We start from the raw sequence: 18,434 nt of genomic DNA on the forward strand, positions 1-18,434 counted from the left end.
TTTAGTAATATCTGAAGCTAGCTCTACTGAGATTTTTTCCAGTTACATGAACAATACACAGTCTCTATATACTGTACTATACTCTAATTTATTATAGAACTATAACAGAAGGAATGCAGGGGACTTCCCTGGCGGTCCAGTGACTAAGACTCTGTGCTTTAACTGCAGGGGGCACGGGTTTAACTAAGATCCCACATGCCATGTGGCAAAAAAGAAGAAGAAGAAGAAGAAGGAATGTATTCCCTCAGATTCCAGTGGCCAGATTCCAAAGGTGAACAGTAAGGGAAAGGAATCAAAGTCCCTATTTACTACTGTTCCCCACCCCACCCTCCACATCAGGCACCGTCTGGCCTTTCTGGAAAACTGTAAATTCTAAAATTTACTGAATTATGTGTCATACATCAGGAATAGGATAAGGATAAGGAGTTTCATCCAAAAGAATCATGTATCACTTTTCAGCTAACTGATAAGAAAACCAGATCATGCTTACAGATCCATTTTTACATCTGTGTATCTGTCTGGTCTGGACAGAAAAACAGAAACCACTCTAAGCATTTCAACAGAAGGAATTTAATATAGGGAATTGGTTAGACAGATGTTGAACGGCTGAAAGAACAGAAGGGGAACATTTATGGTAACCCAGAGATAGTAACTGCAGCTTGAAGCTACCACCCCCAAGGCTGAGGAAGCAGAGAGTCTAAAGGAGGTGCTTCATGGAACTAGGCTCAGACTCTGGAAGAGGCAAAATCTGCCTACTGCTCACACCACTAAACGGACAAGATGAGGTCAATGCTGGTGGCTCCAAAAGAAAGTGGAGGTTAGAACCAACTGCTACCTTTGGGACAAAGGGATACAGCTGGGATGACAGTGAACAGAACAATAAGCAAACAGGAAGCAGCAGGTCATGGTTCTCCTCCTGCCTCCCAACTTTCCTCTAGTGTTCCCTATTGGCAGAACCTAACAAGACGCCAACTGGCAAAGGAGAAAACGATTATGTGGAGATCCAGCGCCAGCATCACAAAGCAGAGTATACAAAGCTGAATTTGGAGCTGAGTGCCAGTAAGTTAATAGCCAACACAGCCTGCTTTGAAATTATATTTCCAACTTGATTTATCTCCCTTCTCAACAGGTTACCAGAAAATTCTCTCAAGCGAATCTTTCCATCCCCATTTGTCTTGACTGTCAAAGACGGAGCTCAAATAATCCCTAAAAGTTTTTATTTGATTTTTAAGAATTAACTACATCTATATGAGCCATTTCTCAAATACAATTCCAAATAGAGAGCCTGGGATTGTTAAGCCTACCAGAATCTAAAGGAATAGTTAAGAGTATCCCAGGATCTTTTCTCTAGGGAGGTCCTGAGTAACCATAGTAAGGTAGAGAGATAGAAAAAAAAAAAATTAATCTAAGGAAAACTGCTATGGGCACTTTGCTCTGTACAGGACAAGGAAGTAGGTTGTACTGCTATCCACTCCTAAAAACTTTACATGTCCTGATAAAACCTTTAAAGTCCACCTTTCATGAAATACGCAGGTGTCATGGTATTCATTACAGCCCTTATGACCCTTCACATCAGTGGACTATATGAATATGAATATTTTAATATCTTTCATCACTTTCCATTTATCCCACAATTTACATCAATGTGACTTGAAGACAAGGTCCTGAACTACTCTCCTTCATTTGGACATTTGCCAGGGTACAATGGATTCTAGTAGAAAATAAATGGGCTCTAACAACTGACCTTCTCGTACAATTTGAGTTCTGAGATTTCATGATAATATTCCTTGGAGTAGGCTTTTATTGATTCATTGTGTTGAGCCCTCAGTGAATTCTTCATATCTGCAAACTCATGTCCTTTTATCTCTTGAATAATTTTCTTCCCTTTCTTATTTCTTACTGAAATGTCAATCAACTACTGGACCTCCTGACTGACCCTCTAATTTCATCTCTTTTCTATATTCCGACTTTGTCTGACAGTCTGCTATCTAGCAGCCCAGAGGGAGTAAGAAGATTCTTGCCTCACTGTCGAACATGTAGACGTTCAATGAGTTCGTTCAATGAAGTCCGCCTACCGATGCAGGGGACGCGGGTTCATGCCCCACTCCGGGAAGATCCCACATTCCATGGAGCGGCTGGGCGCGTGAGCCATGGCCACTAAGCCTGCGCGTCCGGAGCCTGTGCTCCGCAACGGGAGAGGCCACAACAGTGAGAGGCCCGTGTACCGCCAAAAAAAAAAAAAAAGGAAAAAGAAAAATCCATTCTAAAATTCAAATGGAATCTCAAGAGACTCTGCATAGCTAAAACAATCTTGAAAAGGAACGAAGCTGGAGGTCTCAAGCTTCCTGATTTCAATACTTATTACAAAGCTACAGTAATCAAAACAGTGTGGTACTAATATAAAGAGACATGCAGACCAATGGAACAGAACAGAGAGCCCGGGGGAAAAAAACCTCTCACATATATGGTCAGATATTTTTTGACAAGAGTGCCAAGATCATTCAATAGGGAAAAGACAACATTTTCAACAAATGGGATAACTGGATATTTACGTGCAAAAGAATAAGGTTGGACTATTTACATTATACCATAGACAAAATTAACTAAAAATGGATCAAAGACCTAAATGTAAGACCCAAAACTATAAAACTCTTACAAGAAAAGATAGAGGGAAAGCTTCATGACATTGGATTTGGCAATGATTTTTGGATATGACACCAAAACCACAGGCAACAAAAGTAAAAACAGATAAATTGAACTACATTAAAATTTAAAACTTCTGTGCACCAAAGGACACAACCAACAGAGCAAAAAGGAAACCCAAGGAATGGGTGAAAATATTTGAAAACCATTTACCTGATAAGTAGTTAATATTCAGAATATAAAAAGTACTCCTACAACTCAAAAACAAATAAAACCCCAATTTAAAAATGGGCAAAAGGACTTCCCTGGTGGTGCAGTGGTTCAGAATCTGCCTGCCAATGCAGGGGACACAGGTTCGATCCCTGGTCCGAGAAGATCCCACATGCTGCGGAGCAACCAAGCCTGTGTGCCATAACTACTGAGCCAGCGCTCTGGAGCCTGCAAGCCACAACTACTGAGCCCGTGTGCTGCAATTACTGAAGCCCACACGCCTAGGGCCCGTGCTCTGCAACAAGAGAAGCTACCGCAATGGGAAGCCCATGCACCGCAATAAGAAGCCCACACACAACAATGAAGAGCAGCCCCCGCTCGCCACAACTAGAGAAAGCCCGCACGCAGCAATGAAGACCCAGTGCAGCCAATAAATAAATAAATAAATAATAATGAAAAAGAAAAATAAAAATGGGCAAAAGATTTGATACAGACATTTCTCCAAAGCTATACAAATGCCCAACAAGTACATGAAAAGATATTCTGGAAATAGAAAGGAAAATTAAAGGACTTCCATTGTTATTTTATCAAATTTGGTACTTTTTATTTTATAATGAGAATGTAATGCTTATATAATTAAAAAAATTTTTTTAAGTATAAGCCATTGGGAAATATGATTTTCACCCATTACTCTTCAAGGAAGACAAAGTGCTGAATCACTTTAACAGAAAATGTTATACTATTAACAAAATAATATAATCAGCGTGTCTCCTAGGAATAAATTTAAATAGTCTGGCAATGCCTAACAAATGGTAAACTCCAAATAAATGTTTCTTAAATTGTGTAAAAATCAGATGATACTTATTTGCTCCAAGGGATTAACCCTGCAACCCCGCACTCATGATCATCTACAAGACCTATAAGTGCTTACTTATTTTCAGCCACAGTATAGGCTTATCACTTACCTTCATTAAGATACAAACAGCACAAGCCATGCCTACAGCACCAGTTCCAACAATGGTGATCTTACTCTGGGAGACTTTATCTTCTTCAATTAGAGTCTCAATAAGCTGCTCCTTGACAGTTGACATTTTGAGAACCTTATAGGGATAATGCAATTTCAGTGAACTCAAAGTCCCTGAATTAATCACTCTCATACCTACCAATGTACTAACCACACTGAACATCTAAGGAACTACCTCTTGAGTTTGCAGAATTTTGGAGCCAGGAGCAGGGGGAAGCCAAAGAAAAAAATTCCTGGTCGAGGGGTGGAACACGGACCAGTCTATCTATCCGTATTAGGGATTGGGGAACCAACAGGTTTTTAAAGGTTCTCCCTGCCCCCAGCCACCATTTTCGCTCCAGTCCCAGTCACTCACAAGCGCTTAGCGTGGCGCAACAGTATAGGCAGTCTGAATGTGCAACGTATGGCCGTTAGGCTGCTTTTTAAAGTTACACCAGTTAAAAAAAGACAGCAAAGTCCGTTGAAGTGTGAAGCACAGCAACAGTTACTCCCTGAACCGTTCCGCAAGCACGCTCCCACGCATGGCTCTCCTCCGTCAGCACGCAAGCTCCGCCCCCGGCCAGCCCGGGGCGCAGGCGCATTGGCTCAGGCTTGTCCTCTGGCCCGAGGGCGTTCCGCGCCACCTGTGGTTATGTTCTCTTAATACCGGTAGGTGGTATTCTAGACGGTCTTGAAGAGTGTGCAAGAGAGGGATGTTGGCGTGTTGTTTCATTTCCTTCAGCCGGCCTAGGCTTCGGACTGATTTTAGGTCGAAGCTTTCTGGAGGCCAGACTACCACGTGGAGGGCAAGGGGCCAGGCTCGAAGTCGTCGTGGGAAAGAACTCTCCTGGGAGCGCCCCATAATCTCCGGTGGACCAGCTAAAACCAGCATCCTGAGGACAGTGCTTCCAAATCTGAATTGATAGTAGCTAGTGGAGGCGAGATTGAAGATGGGCAGCTATCTTGGGACATATGTGGCAGAGCTCAAGGCCTGAACCGACCTAACTTACCTCTCTATGAGAGGGCATGCTGAAGGGACCTGGGCCCCGAGGACGAAAAGGAATTTAAGGAAAGAGCAGACTTGGGAATGATCAGCCTGAGTTTCAGAAACAAACTTCAATGCACTTACATGCCCTTGTCCGAGCATTTATTTGCAGGAATTTAAAAAATTATGATTAAGTTCTATAACTTCAGGACTGAGTGGTGAAATAAAGTTTGAATTTCCCTTGAGAGAACAGAGGGTAATAATGAAAAGGAAAGGCCATGTCTAGTTTTCTAAGGGTGATTTTAATTTATGCCAAGGATTTATTTATAACTCACAGAAGGGGACACAACCTCCTCTGTCATCTTGTCATCACTTGCATTTGAATCCTTTTCAGAATCTAAAGGATAATCTATTTTCTGTATCAAAGCCTGTAGTTTGTTTTTTAATGTGAGTTAGATCATGCAGTGAGGCTGCTTAAAACCCTTCAATGGCTTTCCATTACACTTAACCAGTTTTTACCACAACCTAAGAGACATTCAAGACTTGGCCGCCTTCTGTCCCTCCAACTTCATCTCAAGACACTCACCACACTTCCCTCCAGCTTTTGGACAGCTTTTTCCTGTTCCATATATCTGGAAAGTTCTTCCCCAGCCCCTCTCAAAGTTGATTCCTCATTTTCAGTTTTGAACATAAATAGCACTTCCTCTAGCTTTCCTTGACTAATGTCTCAACTACCATCAGCTCCCTACATCTCTCCTGTTTCTCTTATGGCGCTTTTCACAACCTACTACCAGCCCCAAGCAAGGGGTTCACAGGAGTGGCAGTGACTGTTGGTCCTGTACTACCACTTGCTTGTGTGCTTCCTTCCACAGCAGCTCCTGGCCCTTGTACCTCATTTACCACAGGACTGTGAGCGAGACACAGCTGACCTGGATGACCTCCAGATTCAAGCTCTACACCTGCCTCAGGCCAAAAGAGGGGTCATTTTAGTAGTGACCAAACTCCTGCTCTAGGTGAAAAGAGGTTCTTCATTCATACCTGCCCAAGGCACATGTTCTGAACGTCCCCTTTGCTTCCTCCATTAACTGGCAACTTGTGTGAGATGAGTCTAAGTCCTGCTTAATCCACTTCCCAAGGTTATTAAGACTAAAATGAGATACAACAGTAAAAATAATCAGGGCTCCTAGCAGAGTTGGCCTACCCTTGCCTGGCGCAGGAAGGTGCAAGGTGAACGTGGAACACATAATGTACCAGAAAGTAAGGAAGCTTTGTAAGATTAAATCTGAAAACTCATGAAAGATTAGTTTAATAAATCTGTTAAGCATTTTTTGTCACGTTGATACTGGCTAATTTATTGTATGAAATAATACGAAGTAAGGGTAAATCCTTTTTTTTTTTAAAGACTGAAGATGCATCAAAGTCTACAAAAGGCTATAGGAATAATTGCACATTTCTTTGGGGGGTAATTAAAAAGTTCTTAGATAGTGGTAATAGCTGCACAACTATGTGAATCCACAGAATTGTACACTTTAAAAGGGTGAATTTTGTGCTATGTAAATTACATCGTAAGGCTGTTATTCTTTTCAAAGCCTATATGAAAGCAAATCCTATTATAACAGCTAATTTTCAAGGCTATGTAGGTTAGTCTTGTCCTTCTACATTTGAGACACATTAAAAAACAAAACAAAACACAATTCTTTCCCTTATCTAGCTCTCAAGAAGGAAACTTCGGAAAAAAAAATCCTGGAGGAGTGATGACCATAAAGTTGTTCTAGTTAACCTCTATAAGTATGGTTTTTAGGCCTGGAGAAGATCACAGTTATAGAAATATTTTAAGGGAAATCTAAAGAAAATTTTTGTTTTTTTTTTTAAAGAAAATTTTTGAGTAGACAACCACCAGGACTATTTGGTTTAAAATTGTTAAGTACCATTATGTTACTGCCTCCAGAGAGTAAAGGTTCTTAAAAATTTCTGTCCCCCTGTAGTGGCAAAGTACCACTGCTTATGTTCAATTGGCAAATAATGTTTTTTACATTCATGTATAGAATGTTACCTGTGTGAACTGTAGGGTACAAGTTATGATCAGCACTATAATCAAGTTAACTCAGTACTTTGGGCCTTACTATATTAAAACAATTGATTACAATGGAAATGGTAACAAAACAGCTAGTCATTCTAGTCACACCCTTAATATATTAATTCTTATTAAAGTCTGGTCATTAGAAAAAGTACCCCTTAAAAAGTCATCATAGTGTTGCCCAAGGATAACCTAATGGCTTCCATTAATGTAATTAACAAATAACAGCTTTATCACTTTGTATCTTAATAAATTAGCAGAGTAGTCACTGTTCAAGGTTTATTTATTGTTTTAGTTGGTATAACAAATACTTGGCTGCATTATTTATGTTGATTTTTCTTTTTTACATTACATGGCAATGTATACTATTCTGATACATATAGTACATAAGATTCTTTAGAACAGTTATGCACAAGACATGCAATACTGGATTTATAATCAATCCCAGAATGTGATTAATTGGAGAGAAAAAAGTTGGACTAGGCATCTTGGCTAAAGGAACCAGAAGTTATATAACACAGAGTTAAATACACATCTGGTTTGAAGGGCAACTGCAGCATCTGCAACACTGTCAGTGGTACCTCTTGAGGAAGTAGAACTATTTTACACGAACCAATTTAGGACAACACAAGATAAGTGCCATGCAGCATCAGGATACAGCTGCAGGGTTTTATGAACCATTCCTATTGCTAATGTTAGGAAATTGATGTTTTTCCTAGGCTGTCTTAACATTACTGCTTTAGTCACAGATCAGATATAAAGGACAATATGCACAACCTCCAACTAAAATCCTATTGTAGCCTAGACAGTGAAGTGGTATGATATTAGACTTTAAAACTGCAGCTCTTTCTGGATCCCCCAAAGTGTATCTGCACTCTTCTTCAAACAGGCCTGTTCCTCAGGAGTCAGAGTCACTTTCACAACATCTGAGATTCCATTCTGTCCCAAGATGCAAGGAACACTAAGGAAGACATCCTCTTTTATTCCATACAAACCCTGAGGACGAAATGAAAAATATTTTACGTTTTTTCTATGCATTCTGGGATCTCCCAAGAATTTCATTCTTTACAGTTATGAAGCTTACTTAATAAAACTTGATAAGTAGAAATTCCTTTCCAGAATTTCAGTTAGGATGTAATGAACAGTGTAAAAGAAAGTCATTAACATAGTAGCAAGATTTCCATTCTAAAAGAAAATCTAAATTATTGCCATTATCCATCGTACTTTGCAATTTATTTTTGGCTGCCCCGCGAGACTTGGGGGATGTTAGTTCCCCAACCAGGGATCAAACCTGGGCCCTCAGCAGTGAGAGCACGGAGTCCCAGCCACTGGGCTGCCAGGGAATTTCCCATTTTTATTGTATAACACTTTGGTAACTCTAACATGAGTGTGATTTCTGTTTTTCCCAAAGGAAAAAATTTGTTTTATAGTCTTCCACCCATCTCAACAAAATTGAGTAGAGTCTTCCAGTCAACAAGTTATCAAGTTATCTATGTGCTCAACACAGTATTGGTGGACATTAATCCTAAAGCTCAACCATGTCTTTTCAGAAAAGAAAGTCGCAGGTGCATTAATTTATTTCACTTAAATCAATGATTGAGGACTTAACATTAATTGCTTTCTCAGAAGTTTTTTTTTCTTTTAAAGAACAGGAAATAATGGCATTCAAGTAAAACCTATTACTACATAGACCTACCTTAATCATGGTGGAAATCGGATGCACCCGCCTAAGATTCTTCATTATACTTTCTGCCAAATCTGCCACAGATAGTCCAATGGCCCAGGATGTGTAGCCTTTCAGTTTGATCACCTCATAAGCACTGTAGGGTAGGGAAGTGTAGGGAAGGACAGGGAAGGGTAGGGAAAAGTAAAGTAGGGTGGGAGGAACAAAGAAAAAGCTTTCACTGAACATATGCTTTATAATAAATCATTTTTACAGTAAATAATACTATATAAATATAGTAAAGTTGCATTATATACCTAAGTGTAACCTTTGCACATGTATGCCAGGATATTATGTATGGGTATGTTCACAACAGTATTGCTGGTAATAGCAAAAACCTGGCAACATGCCCAACGCTCTCCAAAAGGAGAATGGATAAACTGTGGTGTACTCATACAATGGACTATCACATAGCTGTGAAAACAAATAACTATAGCCACATGCAACAAAATGGATGATTCTTATAAATGCAATACTAATTTTAAAATGCAAATCCAAGATTACATATAGCATGTTTGACTTGGGATTATCTCAAGAGTGTGTATGTGGGGGGAGGAGTACACAGGGATCAGTGGGAGGAGCACAGAATTCACTCGTTTCCAAGCACCAGCAGACTACTAACTCCAACTCAACAAACGTTACAGTTAGTTGACAACGACTGTCAACACTTCTTGGGTTGGATGATGGGTTAACAGGTTTTAACTAAACAAATACAAATAAGAGGGCCTTGCCTACACCCATCATGATTCATTCTCCAATTCCATAAACTTGAGATCCACACATGGCTACCTTATTTAAAGTAGATAATGCCACTATGTTGAAAGTTTCCCTATTTGAATAATTTCTGACAGTTAATAATTATTTTCATTTTTTGTACCATTATGAATATATACCTTGCTTAAAACTTTATAATCATCTGAATAAATAAGCTAGCTGTGTTTCTACTCAGAGACTATTATAAGTTTTAATTAATTAATTAATTAATTAATTTATCGCTGCGTTGGGTCTTCGTTGCTGCGCACGGGCTTTCTGTAGTTGAGGCAAGCGGGGGCTACTCTTCATTGCAGTGCTCAGGCTTCTCATTGCAGTGGCTTCTCTTGTTACAGAGCACGGGCTCTAGGCCCACGGGCTTCAGTAGTTGTGGCATGCAGGCTCAGTAGTTGTGGCTCACGGGCTCTAGAGCGTAGGCTCAGTAGTTGTGGTGCACAGGCTTAGTTGCTCTGCAGAATGTGGGATCTTCCCAGACCAGGGCTCGAACCCTGTGTCCCCTGCATTGGCAGGTGGATTCTTAACCACTGTACCACCAGGGAAGTCCCTATATAAGATTTAAAAATTCTTATTCCTAACTAAATGAATCATATGCTTTTGAAGACTGAATCTCAAATAGGGTAGACTTAATCTAACTTGATTTATCTTAGTTTACATTACAAATACAGAAAAGATTTATCATACTGTAAATTGATAATTATGGCAAATAAAGATAGACTGTAGCATTAATGTCTGCGATTTTTGTTGCTTTTCTGTTTATTTTTACAAACGTTCATTAACAACTAGAAATGAATAACTGTAAAGATGAGGGAAAGGTTCATAGATGTATAAAGCCAGAGATTCAGCATCTGTCTTCACAGCCCTTCAATAGTTGCGTCAATCTGCATTTACACCAAGGCTTCCTTGACTGTCCCAGCTGTACGTGGTCTTTCTCTCCTCTAACTGTTGATTGGCAAGTCAGAATGCACTACTGCCTAGAATATCTCTTCGTGGCCTAAACTGCCATTTTAATATTTGACCACGTTATAATGTCTGCGATTTTTAATCCCTTTACCTGTTTTATATTATAAGCTTTAACAAAGCTTTAGAAAACAAGTTTTCTGACAGAGTAACCAAATGCAAATGCTATTATTTAATCTTTTTTTTTTTTTTTTTTTTTGGCCACGCCATACGGCTTGCAGGATCTTAGTTCCCCGACCAGGGATTGAACCCACGTCTGCAGCAGTGAAAGTGCAGGGTCCTAACCACTGGACCTCCAGGGAATTCCCCAAACTTTTAATCTTCTAAATAAAAATAATAAGTTTCAACCTTCTGTGTTACAAATTATGAGATCTATTACCTGTCAACCACCTGTTTGTGAATTGCTTTCCAATGTTCCTTATCTGCATCAGTGCCTAATTCGGGGTGCAGATTCTTCAGGGAGACACCAGCAACATTCACTCCACTCCATACAGGCACTAAAAGCAATACAACAGAATTTATTTATTCCCATGCACCAGCCAGCAGACTAGTAATTCTGACCCATTCTTCTAAAATTGTCTTTTCTTATCTAAGGAGGATTATCTCCTTTTGGTAGGTGGTCAAGACTACCAATACTCTAACTTTTAGATTTTCATTGATTAGATTATGTAAAGCTAAGAATTTTCACTATATTCGAATCTGTTTTCCTAATTTATTGAGATATTATGAGATCGTAAGAGGAATTTTCTTGGCATAAGGAACTGAGAACTCTGCACAAATTATAACATCTCTCACCTGTGATAATAATAGATTTCTTTCTCATACACGCCACTTGGATTGGCTTACCTTTTCAGGAACAAGCAGTTTGAGTCCAAATAGCTGTGATATTAAATGAAGTATCCTAAGCACTATCATCTTATTTAATATGTCCATTATAATAAATAAATTTCATTCCCCATCCCTTATACCAAAAAATGTCATGCAAAATGGCTTAAATCTTAGCAATTCTTAGCATACAATTATACCAAAAGATAAGATTCTGGAAACCATCTGCCCTAACGAATGGATATCTGATTTAGGCTCTGATTTAGTAACGATACTCCTGTCAATTTTTTTTACACAATTTCTTGAAAACAGTAAGAGAAAATAAGTTATGCTTACCACTAGAGTCTCCATGCTCCCCAAGGATCCATCCATGACAGCTTAATGGGTGAACTCCCAGCCTTTCCCCCATGAGGTAACGGAACCGGGCTGAATCCAAATTGCAACCGCTTCCAATAACACGGTTTTTGGGAAAGCCGCTTATCTTCCAAGCCACATAGGTCAAGATATCCACTGTGAATAAAATATTTAGGCACAGATACTACGTGAATCATTAGATAAGGACTGACTACTCAGGATACATGGCTCTGTATAGATCTTGATATTGATCATGACCAATCAATATTTTTGTTAATATTTTTAAGACTCTATACTGTGTACAATATAGCAAATACATTAAGTATTCAAGAAGTGTAGTTTAATGAAAATAAGTTGTGCATCAATAACACATTATTGGGACTTCGTGGGTGGTGCAGTGGTTGAGAATCGGCCTGCCAGTGCAGGGGACACGGGTTCAAGCCCTGGTCCTGGAAGATCCCACATGCCGCAGAACAACGAAGCCCGTGTGCCACAACTACTAAGCCGGCGCTCTAGAGCCCATGAGTCACAACTACTGAGCCTGCAAGCCACAACTACTGAAGCCCGTGCACCTAGAGCCCATGCTCCACAACAAGAAGCCACCGCAATGAGAAGCCTGTGCACCGCAATGAAGAGTAGCCCCGGCTCGCCTCAACTAGAGAAAGCCCGTGCACAGCAACGAAGACCCAACGCAGCCAAAAATAAATAATTTTAAAAAATAAATAACACATTATTCATAAACTTATTCCTTATCCAAGATCTTCTTAGGCAAGTAACAAATTTTAAAGTGCAGACTACATTAATGGCATTGTATCTCTTTTAACGTTTTAAACTTAACTATTTTACACAAACACAAACTCACTCCCAGGAGGAAAATGAAAAATATGAGAAATAAATATATATACAGATTATGATATATATTGATACTATCAGTTTTACTCTAGCTCATCTATTTTTATGCCATTAAAAGTCTCACCTGGATTGGAAACAACAAGCAACTTGCAGTGTGGGCTGTATTTTACAATATTAGGAACGATGAATTTAAAGATGTTCACATTACGTTGGACCAAATTAAGACGGCTTTCTCCCTCTTGCTGACGTGCCCCAGCTGTGATAATAACCAGCTTGGAGTTTGCTGTCACACTATAGTCTAGACAAAAGAGAAACAATAACCAGATTAAGGGCTTTAAGAAAACTCCAGCAAGTTTGTTCCATTAACTTTTTTAATGGACAGTTTTATCAGTGTTTTGCCTATGTGGCATATAAATGCCCAGACTCCTCCTTTTTGGAGTTTTATCACTGTGGCCACTTACATGGAGGAAGAATACATCAACACCTTCCTTGTATTCTGGTTTTAGTTATGTGGTTGGCTTTATATAACAATGATTGGGGGGAGCTGAAAGAAATAAAATTTATTTCATACTCATATCAAGTGAGACACATCCCCCAATTTTTTGTCACCTGAGGTCAATGCTCACACTCTTCCATACTCCTATTTCTACTTAACTACTTAATGGTGGTCATACCAGCTCAGGGATAGGCTCTTTTTTTTTTTTTAAGCAGGGGCAACTGTACACTTATCAAGCATGTCTTGCTTCTAGATACCCTATGGCACAGGGTGGTTAACCCTGGGTTGAAGATAATGAAGGGAGTCACCTGTCAGATAAATGGTCAATGATTTTCATGTGTCAAAACAGACTCTATTAGGGCCTATGTCCGTTTCCTGGCTGGTAATTGTAAGGTGTGATAGGGTTACGCCAAGAATATCTGCTGAACAGACTCATTTGCCCTAGTCTCAACCTTGTGTTAGTGTATGAAAGGAAGCAGTGGAAGTAAGTATATATTTAAATAGTTGAAGCAATGTGGCAAAATATGGACCTACGAAGCTTTGCTAATTACATTCTAATTCAGATGCTTTCCACATCATGGACAAACTGGATTTCCATTTAAAACCATTTGCTGGAAATTCAAACATTGATATCCATAGGTACCAATGCAAAATTGTTCAAAGGCTCTCTTATCCTGTATAAAAAAGAAATCTTTGAAGAGCTAGGATTCTCAAGCCTGATAAAGAATTAAGTCTAGCATAGAGTGTAATACAAACATGTTGAAATCAACCTTTGCCAGAGACGATTTTTGGTGTTCTAAGGAAAAGGCTGCCATGTTGGAGATCCATCATCTCTCCCTTCAGTTTGTCTTCTATGACATCAACAAGAGCAAGTTCATCTGCCAAGTCCTAAAAGACAAAAAATTTTCAGTTTAATGGAAAATTGCTATTTCCAAACTTTTAAAAGGGCATGCAAAATTTCTATATTTCTGGAGTAGGAGAGTTCAGCTACTTTATTATCAGGACAGACCTCAAAGTAGAGGCAGGCCTCCGTTTAAGAGCTGACTCCCAGATGACCTATACATAGGAAAAAGCACCGACCCTCTCTCCAATCGTCTCTCCTCATTGGAGCAACCTCTGCAGGAGGTCCACCACTACTGTACAGAAGCAGAACACTGGATTGGCAGTGACTAACAACCAATTATACAAAACTGCTCTATTTAGTCTCTCAAATTCAGTTTTACACATTGATTTTAGGTTGTTAGCCGTTAAATAGATATTGATTAGTATTAAGACTTTAAAAAGTGATATTCTGGATCATTCCCTGGTTACATGTTTTCCACATACTAACCAACACTAACAGTTTTATTACATAAAGACAGATTTGTGCATTACAAAATGTTGGTGAAAAATATCCTTTCAGGGGCTTCCCTGGTGGCGCAGTGGTTGAGAATCTGCCTGCTAATGCAGGGGACACGGGTTCGAGCCCTGGTCTGGGAGGATCCCACATGCCGCGGAGCAACTGGGCCCGTGAGCCACAACTACTGAGCCTGCGCTTCTGGAGCCTGTGCTTCGCAACAAGAGAGGCCGCGACAGTGAGAGGCCCACGCACCACGATGAAGAGTGGCCCCCACTCGCCACAACTAGAGAAAGCCCTCGCACAGAAACAAAGACCCAACACAGCCAAAAATAAATTAATTCATTAATAAACTCCTACCCCCAACATCTTCTTATAAAAAAAAAAATCCTTTCAGATGAACCTTTAAAAGTTCGTATGTGCATCTCAGACAAGGAGCACCAGCAACAGCTTTAATACAAATGGAATGAGGACTAAAACCAAAGAGGTATACTAGCCGATCCACCCCTAATCATCTACAGTATAATGAGTGGTCTGCCAGTTACTGCCAGTTACTCTTAGCCACACCTGAGTTAGGGGGCATCACAGGTGTTTCATAGGCGTGGGAAAAATAAATGACATCAATTTCTGAACCAATGGGGAAAGAATAAGAGTTGGTATACTATGTGGTCTAAGAACATATAGAGCAAGCTGTGTAGTTATAAGACCTTTGCATAGCTCATTTCTGCCTTCAGTCCCTTCTCATTTCAATCCTTTTTTGTTCAGAATCCAGAATTCATCATTTCACTCTCTTATTAGGAACTCCAAACCTGAACTTAAAAGGAATTAATTTATGTATTTTTGGCTGTGTTGGGTTTTCGTTGCTGCGTGCGCACTTCCTTTAGTTGCGGTGAAGGGGGGCTACTCTTCATTGTGGTGTGCGTGCTTCTCACTGTGGTGTCTCCCCTTGTTGTGGAGCACGGGCTCTAGAGAGCAGGCTCAACACTTGTGGCACACGGGCTTAGTTGCTCCGTGGCATGTGGGATTTTCCCCTACTAGGGCTCAAACCCGTGTCCCCTGCATTGGCAGGCGGATTCTTAACCACTGTGCCACGAGGGAAGTCCCCAAAAGTACTTTTTATTCATTCACAAGTTCTCTTTTTCTAATTAAATTTTAGCTCCATAATTGGTACCAAAACTGCTATCCAAGGAGGGGGGCAGAGGGGATTAACATGGGTGGAAGACTTCCCACATTCAGTTTAATTTTTACCACGTATATATATCAATTTCAATTCCAAAATTACTTTTAAATAATTTTAGCTTGTTTAAAGGCATGGACTCTACTTTTTCATTTGTAGGCAACTAACGCAGGTTAATAAAGCACAGTGAATTTAAGAAACTGGGTCTCCAGCCTAAAAACCTTTAATTTTTGTAGTTTAGATACTCTTGGTATAGCATCATGTTTTACAAGTTTGTTTCACATAAAGTTCTTTGAATGAGTGCATGAACCTAAATATCTGTATATACAATGTGATAATGCAATTCTTGGAGAGTGAGTGGAGGATGGATGGAGTCAAGGTATCCTTGGCTTCCAGAGTGATAGGCTCTCACTTACCTTCATTAAGATACTGATGGCACAGGCCATGCCAACAGCACCAACACCAACCACTGTAATCTTATTCTGGGGGACATGTTCTTCCTTAAGAAGATTCTGAATCAGCTGATCCTTGACAGTTGCCATATTGGACTTAGAACCGAAAGGAATCTATAAGGGGAAAAACATGCACTGTCACTGCATCCTCTTTAAATTAACGCTTATTAACCAAAAGTGTTCTGGAAAAGCTTCTTTTGCTTCCTTTTGGGGTAGCTGCCACTAAAAATCACAAGAGATGACTAAAAAGGGAGAGGGAAAAAACTTAAAGATAGACAAAGGAGAATTGAAAGGCCTAATGCCAGGATCTGGTCTGACTAGGATCTTGGTGTAAACGTCCTCACCTTGGCGTGGAAAAAAAATATTGACGTTTGGGTGTAAGTATAGCCTCCTGAGGGCTCACTCATCTTGACTTGTTAACTCCAAGTGGAGCCGGCCTTTCCTCAAACAAGATCACTGTGAGCCGCCCGCCCAACTCTACTCCCGTCACCAGGACTCCTGCCAAGCCCCTTCAGGACAACAGGTACGTGAGTAAAGGGCCTTTGACGGCCTCACTGCGTTGCCCACCGCCAAGGTGAGCTCTGCTCATGCTCAATCCCTCGTTTTCTTCTTCCTCACCCCAACCTCCGCCCCCGAAGAAGCAGCGGAGCCCGCGGATTTTACGCCCCGCCCAGACCCGGAAGATTAGCAGTTACCCCTCCCCCACCCACCTATCCATTCAGTAACCCTAAGCGCAAGCGCATTTCAGAGTGCTAGTGGCCGCCGGCTACGGAGACGTGGGCCCTAGACCAGACAGCACAGCGGATGCTTGCGAGACCCCGCCCGTGAGCGGACGTGACCAGAAACTATGCTGCTCTCTGGGTCAGAGTGAGCTCAGAATCAGACTTTAGACTAAACTAGCGCTCCTACGCACACACGAACAACGTGAAGCCCGGCTGGCAGCCTCCCCGGCCTGGCGCGCTGCCAGAGCCAGATTTTAAATCGTGATATTAGGAACCCAGGACTGTTAACCAACCCACAGGGAGGCACCTCGTGTGGCTTCCGCCGTGATCCTCGTTGCAAAGGCGTGAGGCCCGGTATGAGGAAATTTTGTTACTACAGGAAGCTGCAGAGGCCTGAAGCCTGGAGCCCTAAAATTAACAGATACTTGGTGGAACCCTCGATTTCCACAGCCGGGGACGGGGGCTTCGGCTCTGCTAATCCAAACCTGCACTGCATTCACTGGAGAGATTGTCGTAGATTGCATCCCGAAAGCACCACGTCTAATCTTGACGCTGCCCCAAAGGGCAAAAATATCCGAGAGGAATTCCAGGCAGGCAGCCCAGAGTCACCAAGCTAGAATCGAGTCTCTCCTTACAAATCACTGCTATTTCTAGACAGCCTTGTAAGGTTTCTCGCAGCCTGACAGGGGGAAGGGAGTTCTTTCAGCGGACATCTGGTTTCACCAAAACCTAAGCTCTGGGCTGCAGTGCTCCGTTCAATGTGGGGATACCCGCGGGTGAAGCCCTGAAGAAAGAGAGTCTACGCCCCAACTCTGCCACCCACTCACTGTGACCTTAGAGATGCCCCAACCAGTCTCCCATTTGTCAAAAGGAGGGGAAGGTACCGGATGATCCTCCTCTCATTACATTGTCTGAGAGGCGGGAGAGCTGGTACCCTTTCGGCTTCAAATTTGCATGCACCATGTCTAGCATAGCGCCCTATAACATCGTTAGCTGCTTAACACGTGTAACTTGCGCAAAGAGCGACCTTTAATCTGCAGGCAGCGGCTGCCCCCAAGGAGCCCACCTCTCGAGAGTCCGAGGGTTAAAATACAACCCGAGCGGCACCCAGCGCCTTTCCGGCTTCCAGGAAGCCGCCCAAGACTGCTGAGGCTTTTTCAGTTCCATGGACTCCCGGAACCCGACTTCGAGTTCTGTGCTGTTTGCTCGTTTCGAGGCCGGAAGTATGCCCTCACCCCCACCCTTCAGACCTGTAGTCTCCGGGTCCTTCTGCATCCACCCAGGCCTTCGACCTCAAATTAGGTGCGGCCACCTCCTTGGTTCCCCAGCCCGGCCAGAGGCCACTGTGCCCACTTAGAGCCAAAGCAGGGTGCGGCCGGGCCCAGAGCCCATTTGTGGCATGAGCCACCGCCCAGGTCTCAGGACTTTGCCTCTGGGAAGCAGAGCCCACCCCTCCCGTGAGCAGGCAGCGCGGGGCCAGCTTAGCCCGAAGCAGTCGCTCTCCCCCTCGGGCGCAGCGCGCGCCGGGCCCGATCATACCGGGAGTACACGTCGGGCGGGCGGGCGGGCGGGCGTCGGCGGCAAGCGGCGATGGACCCGGAGTTGGCGGCAGCTGCTCGGGTACTCCGACTCGAGAGCGGGAGGGGCCTTAAATAGAACCGCGAGGCTGACGTCAGGGGGGAGCCGGGCGGACGTGCGGGAACCCACGTGTGGGTTGGGCTGGAGGCGGGCTCCGGGCGGGGCGGTAGAGAAGCCCCGGCTGCGCGCGCGCATCCTGAGGACCCGCAGGCTAACCGACCCATGTGCGCCGAGACATCTAAAGGGCTGTCCAGAGCCACGCTACCTCCGCAC

At 42.2% G+C, this 18,434-nt stretch overlaps 2 protein-coding genes across 3 annotated transcripts in view; both read right to left on the minus strand.

Moving 5' to 3' along the window:
* The window catches only part of LOC307189793 (uncharacterized protein), a 47,165-nt gene extending 42,800 nt beyond the window's left edge, over positions 1–4,365 (minus strand). The window contains exon 1 of the mRNA XM_079928258.1: positions 3,819–4,365. Coding sequence (XP_079784384.1) covers positions 3,819–4,040 — 222 coding nt within the window. The 5' untranslated portion in view covers positions 4,041–4,365. The remainder of the gene's footprint in view (positions 1–3,818) is intronic.
* Positions 4,366–7,055: 2,690 nt separating this feature from the next.
* LDHA (lactate dehydrogenase A) lies at positions 7,056–18,207 on the minus strand. Of its 2 annotated transcripts, none has more exons than XM_079928256.1 (8): positions 16,206–16,283; positions 15,826–15,975; positions 13,667–13,784; positions 12,525–12,698; positions 11,531–11,704; positions 10,749–10,866; positions 8,615–8,738; positions 7,056–7,914 (listed from the first exon to the last, which is right to left on the minus strand). In XM_079928256.1, exons 1-8 carry the CDS (start codon positions 16,266–16,268, stop codon positions 7,750–7,752), a joined length of 1,086 nt encoding a protein of 361 aa, XP_079784382.1. In that variant the 5' UTR covers positions 16,269–16,283; the 3' UTR covers positions 7,056–7,749. The 2 variants fall into 2 exon arrangements, with proteins under 2 accessions (XP_079784382.1, XP_079784383.1); XM_079928257.1 differs by lacking the exon at positions 16,206–16,283 and adding an exon at positions 18,123–18,207 and having other exon boundaries at positions 7,058–7,914.
* Positions 18,208–18,434: the final 227 nt, after the last annotated feature.

Source organism: Stenella coeruleoalba (assembly GCF_951394435.1).
Source record: "Stenella coeruleoalba genome assembly, chromosome: 8".
NCBI lineage: Eukaryota > Metazoa > Chordata > Mammalia > Artiodactyla > Delphinidae > Stenella > Stenella coeruleoalba.